General features: G+C 41.0%; 1 protein-coding gene across 1 annotated transcript; it reads right to left on the reverse strand.

The window, feature by feature from the left end:
- Positions 1 to 387: 387 nt before the first annotated feature.
- Positions 388 to 2,105, reverse strand: LOC148847437 (uncharacterized). The gene has a single exon (XM_088948126.1). It carries the CDS (start codon positions 1,607 to 1,609, stop codon positions 662 to 664), a length of 948 nt encoding a protein of 315 aa, XP_088804252.1. The 5' UTR covers positions 1,610 to 2,105; the 3' UTR covers positions 388 to 661.
- Positions 2,106 to 9,332: the final 7,227 nt, after the last annotated feature.

Here is a 9,332-nt window from a genome sequence, read left to right on the forward strand (position 1 = left end):
CTCCAGTAAAAATCAGAAATTTGCATTGGATGTGTCCGTACTTCTTAAAAGTTTTTTTTTTTTCAATACAGAATCTAGAGACACGGCACCATCGGCACATGAGATAGGCACGTACCACCGAATTTCGTTTGGTAATGTAAAAAACCTCTACTAAAATTACCAATACACCCTTCTCAGTGGCCACGTGTTAATACCACTTGGAGAGTGATTTGGACTCCTCTCACTTCCCCCCACTAACAAGTGAACCCACGAAATCAAGTTTCCTCGTTTGACTGCAACAGCCCATGCTGCCCACCAGAATTCTAACCTACGCCGCTACCCTCATTACACCCACCCCACCCCCACCTTTCCCTGTGCGTCTCCACACTAACCTCCTGCACATGCGTATTGCGCACTGAATACTGATCGTTTCTTACTGTTAAAAATCACAAAATAATTTACAGCTGAACAAGAAAAATGCAAAAAGGAAACACTCAAATCGTGTTCAGTGTTCATAGCCTCCTCTCGTACTCGCACTGATTTTCCGGTTTATATATTTACAAAAAAAAAAAAACTCACGAAAAAGACAAAATTACAAACCAGTACAGTACATAGTAGTTCTTTTACCTGACCCGGGTAACCGTTATTCATCGTTTCTGCCACGTCATCATCATCACATTTATCAAACGGATGCGGGTCCCACTACCTCCCAGTCCCGATGGCAATCGACCTCGTTAAGTGGGTCCACATTACGTCGTTGCCATATACTATCGCCGCCGAACGATTCGTCCAGGTCATCGGAGAGCCAAGAATCGGATTTCCGACCCGACGCGAACCGCTTCAATCCTCCCAGCCCCGGTGGATCTGCCGCCGGCTCGCTGGCCGGGGACTTAAACTGGGTGGACACGAAACTCTCGCGCGGCGGAGAATGCGACGGGTTGTCGTCGACCTCGACGGCTTGCTGCGCCCGACAACCCGACCGGAATATTGCCTTGAAACTCGCCCAGATCCTGGATTTCACCAGTTTTGTGGTTGGTGCAGCAGGAGTAGTCGGTGCAGTGGCTGTCTCAGTCTTCTCGGTGGACTGTCGACGGTTTCTCCAACGATGGCGGCTTCGGTCCTTCTTCGACCTAACCCTTCCTATACACGAGACTTTCGGAGACGACGGTTCGGCAACGGGTATGACCGATCTCCCGGACGCCTGGTAGGATTTCTTAGGAAAAAAACGGATGTTGGACGGTCGGCAATTCCGGCGGAACCTACTGTCGATGTAGCAGGAATTCTGTGGCTTAGGGAGACCGATGATGGAAGCCTTGGATTTCAAATTCAAGGAGAAGCGCTGAGAAGCGGAACTGGAATTGGCGTTGGAGTTGGAATTGAGGTTAGAACTGAAGTTGCTATTGGGGGTGCCCTTCTTGGATTCTTTGCGCTCGTAGAAGGCGTTCTGATCGAACCAATCAAGTTCTTGGTCCTTAGACAGCCAAAAGGACTCGGCCGGTTGGTCGGGTAGAGTCTCCGGAATATCTTGCTTCTCCGGCAGTAGATTATGGTCGTCAATAAACGTTTCGCAGGCGATCTTCCCGTCGCCGCCTCCGCCACAAACCAGCGTTTCGAGATCGACTTGCGGCATCGAAATCAGAATATCAGAGAGAGAGAGAGAGAGAGAGAGAGAGAGAGATGGAAGGAGACGGACTGGAGAAAGTTGGGACAGGAAAGGAGAGGAGAGATTTTAAAGGTTGTGTGAAGGCAGGTAGAAGGGGGGGGGGAAGTAATAACAAAAAATAGTTGGGCTGGTGGGGAATTTTCGAATTTGGAGTGGCTGATTTGAGTTTTTTACCCAATGGTTGGTGATTTCTTCCTTCACACGGCGCCTCACACATGATTCGTTTGTTTTGATACAATGGACCATATTCGGTAACCGCCGGATTGGAATCTTGGTATTTAGAGGAACGAAGGTTCTATCAATTATTCATAATACTGCGACGAAGGTTAACTGTGGAGGTAGTGGAGGCCTAGAGGGTTCTAAATTTACGCAGGAGGAAAGCAGAGGTCAAAGAAAACGAAAGCAGAAAACATGTGTAGTCGTTGAAGGCTTGAAAGTTGAAACCTATCGGTGAATGGGTGACTAGCTGACTGCACCACGGTTGCTCGCTCATTTATTAAAATAAAAATGCTGAGCATACGAGTTGTTTTTTGTTGCCAGCCTCACAAATCCAATTCTTACCGTGCATCTGGAATATGGGTGGGTCCGGACACATCGACAGTAGGTTTGTTCCTACCTTCTTGGTGCTTCTTTTGCCTTATCCGCGAAGCGAGGTCGGAACCCGGAACTCGGAAGGGTTGCCAGTCGTGGCGCGGATTGCGCACCAACTGCACATATCCGAAGAGAAAAAATGCTATTAACCAGGAACCTCCGATTCGTGGGTCCCACGTGTATTTTCCTTTAATTTTTTAAGATAAAATACAAAAATCTCTCATGAGTTTTCTGACAATCATGTGAACCTCTCCTATATTTTACCGATTACCATTATCAAACCTGTTTCAAGTTTAATATCATCATGTTTTTCTTTTCCCTCCCATTTCTGTGATCAACGGACCTATTTCTATTCAGCCATTGATCTAAAACTCTGGCTGTGTTTGTTTTGAAGGAAAAGGTAGAGAAAGGAAAGAAAAATTAGGGAAACTCGTACAAGCTTAAGTTTTTTTATCTTTTTCTTCTTTTTCTTATTTTTTCCTTCAAACCAAACACAACATAGATGACATCAAACGAAGCAATCAAACATTTCACAAGTTTCTATCAAATTTGGGTTTCCTCTAGAATAAGCTTAACGATAGGCACACATGGTCTGTTCTAGTAGCACACGCACATGTGGCAGGAGGTGGCGCTCAGGGCAGACCAAATGAGGACACGCATAGTGTAGAGGTTGGCGCCCTACCTGGAACCAATGACGTGGCTGCACGCAACAACCTTGGATGACTACACTCCCCAAGGAAGGACCACATCCTGACCGTCCGAACACACTTACCTCCAAGCAACTTCAAATATAAATAAGGGGCAACCCTCTCAAGGTAAACATCTAGAATTTGGACTCAAGATTACCAAGAACTCTTCAGTTCCATTTGTGGCATCGTTTGGGTGTTCTCACCTTAGGCCTCGCCCACCTAGTGTTGCACCTGTACTAACTTGATCATCGGAGTCCCCGCCTCGAATTAACACTCGGGGCCTCTAACACTCTCTCTCCCCGCAGGTCTGACCCATCAGCACTCAGCCAAATAGAACTTCCTCCAAAATCGCTTTTTCCCCCATAATCGTTGATTTTGGTCAGCAAACCGCCAAACCGGCCGATTAACTGTTCGAACCGTTTGAATGGTTTTGATCGTTTTCCAATTCTTTATTTTTTTTTTATTTTTTGTCAGAATGGACCGGTCGTTCAATCGAACCATTCGAACTAGGGGTCCGGTTACCGATTCCTTTCTAAAAACCATGTTGCTAACATCGTATGGGAATGGGCACTACCGAGACACTCCGCCAAGGTGCTCTTTGAATGAATAGGCCAAAGGGTAAATCTGATATTCTAAAAAATAAATTTATTAAGATGAGGAAAGGATGATGACGGGTATATTTTTCCAAAACTATAAGGGGGATTTTTGCTATAGTCAAAATGCAAGGGAAGTTTATATGATTGTCAGAAAACTTAGGGGAGGTTTTTGTATTTTATCCTTTTTCTTCCTTTGGTTTCGATATTTATAGTTGAACCAAATATTTTTCCTTTCCCTACTGGCTCAAGGGTTGATGGATTGAGTCTGGTTTCACCACTTAGACTCGCTCAAATAATCGGTGCAGAAAAATGAATATCTATAATAGACTATACCCATTGTTAGTCTCATGAAGTAATAATAATAATAATAATAATAATAATAATAATAATAATAATAATAATAATAATAATAATAATAATAATAAGGCTGCGTTTGGAAATGATGCAAATATGTAGAGTGTAAAATGGTTCATATAAATTGTAAAATTGGGTTAATTTTGTACTGACAAATTTACCTTCTTACCAAACAGATTTTTAGCTGTAATGGATGCAAACATGAATTCTAATAAAGATTATGCATTTTTTTTTATTAAAAACCCACTTGAATGCAAATTTACTTCTTTTTTATTGATATAGTTTTACATCTTATTATCAATGTAAACATGCATTGATCAATCATTTGTCAATGCATAAATGTAATGTTGCCAAACACAAGCAAAAGTGAGCCAGAGTGCAAATTTACCTTGAACCGGGATTTACACTCCATTTGCATCGTTTCCAAACTCAGCCAAAATAAATAAGTGGTATTCATGAAAAGTTCACACGTGCTTTTATTGGCCATAGTTCTTCTAATATCTTGTCTTTTTTTTTTTTAATTATAAGTGTCTTTAGCAGCTTTCCATTTATGACAAAACAAAAAAGAATACATGATCAGCGTAAGGAAGCCCATTGAAATCAGTCACAACTAATGAGATTAACGAGTTCGGGCAATTAAACACAAAATGCCTTTGGTCCTGAAGACCTCTTTTAGCTAGGGAGTGGGCTAAACTATTACAGCTTCTATTTAAGTGAGTAAAAGAAACTTCAAGACCAACCGTAGCTTCAAAAATATCTTGTAGAAAGAAGAAGAAACCTTACTCACAACTCTGAATATTTTGTAGCAAGAAACCTTATTCACAACTCTCATACCCCTAGCAAGGATTTTTCCCTCCAAAAGCTTAGATGGAGAAAAATCTATCTCGCCACTCCCCCCTAGCAAGTAGGATAGTTAAGATTTGGTTTGCATATACTTCATTAAATGTGGAGCACACAACCTGAACCTTCCAAGATCTAGAACTACTATCAATGAGATCGCAAACTTTGGAAGGCGATTCAGGCCCTGGCCTAGGACCAGCGATTCTTTTTCCTTGAAGGGAAGGGAGCCAAGGGTCATCCTAAATAGAGATTCCCTCGCCTAAGTTTACAGCCCAACACATCCCATTAAGAATAATTCTTCTTCCTTCAAGGATATTTTTCCAACCCCATGAGCCCCTATTTGAAAAGCCATCTCTTAGTAAATCTTTGTTTCTTATATATTTGGTTGAATCCCTTGTCTTTTTGGTATCATAGATTTTTTCATTTGTAATACATTAAATGTCGACTTCAAAAGATAAAATCAATCTTTTATTAATTCATATTTCACAAGATGTCCTTACTAACTACATTAAAAATTTTAACAATATTAGAAATATAAATTGTGACATCTCTCTTTATTATTTTTCCTAAATTAAAAAGTTGAAAAATTAAATGGTTGTAGATTAATTTTAAAGTGGAAAACCTAAAAAAAAAATTGTCCAACTTCTACTATGCAACAATGTTTGAAACTCTATATAAGAGAAGTATTGAAACTGATGAATGATAGGAAATCCATCATATGGACGCCCAAGATTGCGGAATAAAGGGGGGGCGAATTTCAAAAATTTTTCTTTCCCTTCAATTGGGAATCGAATTCCCTATTTAGAAAATCATATTTTCAATGATCATTCTTGAACCATAAATTGAACCAGATCTGAACCAAAAGGAGGAGAGAGAGATAATACCTGATACAAAGAAATAATATCTCTCAACGAAGGTGTTCACGCCCAAGGTAGAAACCAAAATCTACTCCCACTGAATATGGCGCAGTGCAGGGTGGAGCAGAATCAGCAGTGTCCTTCCTAAGAACTTGATTCTTCCCAAGAATCACTTGGGCGGCTAGTGAATACAACTCCTACCAATCTTTTCTCCAAAAAATTGGAATCAAGATCCGATCTTGATTTCTCCCAAGCAATGGAGATCGAACTGCTATAGGCGGCAGCTGCAGGAAGGAGGCGGCTAAAGATAATTTGCAAGGTGCAGAATTCTCTCTTCTGTGATCTCAACTCTAAAGACAAGACTGTTGCCAGTGATTGTTTGATGTCTAAAGGCTGCCACCCCCTCTTCCTTTTATAGACTTAAAGGGATCAACTCCTAATCACATTAGGAGTTGCTAACCCAAATCATATCTGGATTAGAAGTCCCTAATCTCATTAGGAAGTTTCCAAATCTAAATCTCATTTAAATCTTTGACTCTCTGAGTGGATAGGGTGTGGGCCCAATCCTATCAGCTGATCTTATCTCAGAATTCGCCCCTTAAAGACTAATCAAATTAGCCCAATTCGAAATGGGCTTAAGGCCCATTTAGGGTTATGTATTCATTAAACCTTCCAAACTGCTGCCCAGTTGGGCTTCCTTGTATGGCGTGGGACCCAAACATTGATCTACACATTAGCCACATGGGTGCACCCCCTGAAACCCATCAGATGGGCTCTATGGGCCCAACACTTACCCTAAGTGGTCCTGGGCCAAGCCACCTTGTAACACCCAGGGACTGTGGGCAGATGCAAGATTAGCCCATCAGGTATTATCCTCAATGGCCTTACACTTAAACTCTCAGCCCATAATGATCATACACTGCCCGACAAGAGAGGACATCTCCCTCGACTGCAAGGAACAGTGTTGCACTCTCTCAAGTATGGATCCTGGGAATTAAAACCTTTTGCAAACATTTCGAAACCATAATATATATATACTTTTATATCTCATATAAAATACATTTTGCAAAACAAATCTCAACGATTGAAATCGGCTGCCGGCAGTCTTGGTTTCCATCAGTGAGAGTGCATCCCCGATCATTACCTTTGTCCGACAAAGGAGCTGATCCTGTCACTATGATCACCCACTCAGATGAATTCTCAGATTGTCCCAACATACCCAAGTTTTGACCCCTGCTAAGGATCTCACTGATTGGTATATCAAAGACAGCCCAATCTGACACCTAGTGCAGTATCATAATCGAGTCTAGGGGTCGGGTGTAACTTTTCAGTTTTGCCCATCAATCTCCAAGGTCCAGGGCAATACTGGAAATCTGGTCCAGTTCAAAGATTCAATTAATCCCACACTATATGTGCCTAGGGTCTCACCCCGGTAGCTGAGACAAGCCACCCCAACCGACTTGGTGGCACCACAGTGTCAGCCTTGTCAGGATAAGTCTCCCCAGACCGACCCACTGGCTGTGAACATTCTAAACTAACACGAGTCTCATTAAGTGTCCAGTTTAAGGGTATTACACAGAAACATACCAAGGGAACATGAATCAAATATGCACTTTTATTCATTTACAATAAACTCATAAAGTACATCAATTTTGATTGAAGCTAAGGGCATACAAAACTGTCTAACAACTGAAATGTCTATTTGTATCCCCATAACTTGCCACTTGTACAATGTTTCAAGAATCGGGACCTATTGTTGAGCTATAGGTTTAAAAAATGTTGGAAAATTATGAGCTTGACATTTATGCTATATTTGATTCAACAGACTAAACATAAATAAGAAAGGTTTTTAACAAATTTTGTGAAATTCGTTGATATCTTTCTCTCAACTTGTTTTTTCCTTACTATATAACAAGTGGATGGATCCACCAAAAAAAGTGCTTACCAAAAGTCAGTATGGTGAATGACTTTTAACCATCTAATTTGGTTTTGTGATTGTTTCAGGACAAAAGTAAGAGTAACAGGGCCATTCAAATACGAATTGAACAATGGAACTGTGGAATCATGCATACACAGATCGTAACAATGGACATCATTGTCTCTAAGACTCTCAACTCTCACTTTAACCCCAATCATTCTCCATTGGTAAAACCAGCAATTTACAATCCTCTAAACCAATGTTGTAAGATTCAGACCAGACATAAAATTGGAATGCTCAATGGGCCACGGTTTTATCGATTAACCGGGTGATTTATCAGTTTAAATCATGAAAGTCGTCATTTAATGAAGATTAAGGTTCAAGGTATGGATCGTATCTTTAGGTATTCGATACACCTGTTTAAAGTACCAATACACCTCTACTGATACATAAAAACTTATTAAGGTCAATAGGTCACTAAATATCAGAGCATTTGACAAGCTATGGGACCTCAGGACTGTTTTCTGGGTCCAACAGTAGCTCCAAACCCAAGCATTTTCCATGGTTGTGAATTGTGATGCATTTTCATTGGAAATGAAATGGAGGGAGACTTAAGTGCTATTGTGATGTTCTAACAATGTGTAGTGTGGAGATGCAGCTTCCCATGTGCTGTGCTTGGCGTGGCCCAATGTATGAAGAGAAAGGCTAAAGCCTAGAAGAGCCCACCCCACTTTTTCTCTTGGCTTGCTTGGCCTGCCTGGTTCCTCTCCTCTGCTGCATTGGGACGAGTAGTTCCCTAGAGTTGCTACCTAGCTGTTTCTATAAAGGCAACAATGGAGCAATAACTCCGACACTGAGAGCCTGATCACAAGTGGGAAGGTCCCAAGTTTATCAAACCCGTGAATTGCGGGTGCGAGCTCCTCAATTCACATCTCAGTTTACAGCTAGACACCTGCTTTTGCACTTCCTCTTGGGCTCTTGTCTCTTGGTGGGCAAGTTGGCCTTGCCAAATATCTTTTTCTTTTCCCTCAATTGCATCCTTTCTCATTGAAGGCTTTGTGGATATGAATGAAGAAAGATTTTTTTTAGGCATGCAGTATTTCCAATTTGTCATCGACCCGGCCATTTGGACCAGTGGCCCGGCCAAAACACTGGTTTGGGTCCCCTCTAATCTGTTATTTTACATAAAAAAAAAAGATCAATCAATGACCCTTTGACCCAAGTGGTTGAATTATTAACCCATTACTAGGTTCTTGTATTATTTTATTGTTTTTGAAATTTTTCATGACAGGGACATCACAGGTTGACCCAAATGGTTGAACCAATAACAGCTGGTCCAGAGGGAAAACGGTTCAAGTTCTGGTCAGGGTTTAAAACAATGGTTTTTTGAGGCCAAAAAACACATATCACAAACATGAGAGAGAGAGTGAGGGAGGGAGATTCCTTTTTAAAATAATAATTGAAGTTTGGTAGAGAATTCCAAATTTCAACTACATCTATCAATCATACAAGCAAACTATGACCGTGGAAATATTTATATTTATTAAGACAAAAGCAGCCATACAGACAATGATAAGCATATGCTAAAAGAAAATTGTAACCAATGAATAAAAGAAAAGGTTGAAATAAGGGTTCAAAAGGTAGTATGGACTATGGAGTTTGAGGGACTTAAATTATGGAAATGGATATTGCAATTGATTTGAGTAGGTGCACTTTTGGTTTGTGGCAGATGGAATCCAGAGGATATTAGGTATGAGCCAGGACATAACATAATTGGAGTCTTTGGTCCTTCAACAATTTCTCCACTGTTATACTCTTGTATCTTTCTCAATCTCTAAAGGAATC

Source organism: Nelumbo lutea, chromosome 6, assembly GCF_056320005.1.
Source record: "Nelumbo lutea isolate HS-2025 chromosome 6, American lotus-T2T, whole genome shotgun sequence".
NCBI classification, from domain to species: domain Eukaryota; kingdom Viridiplantae; phylum Streptophyta; class Magnoliopsida; order Proteales; family Nelumbonaceae; genus Nelumbo; species Nelumbo lutea.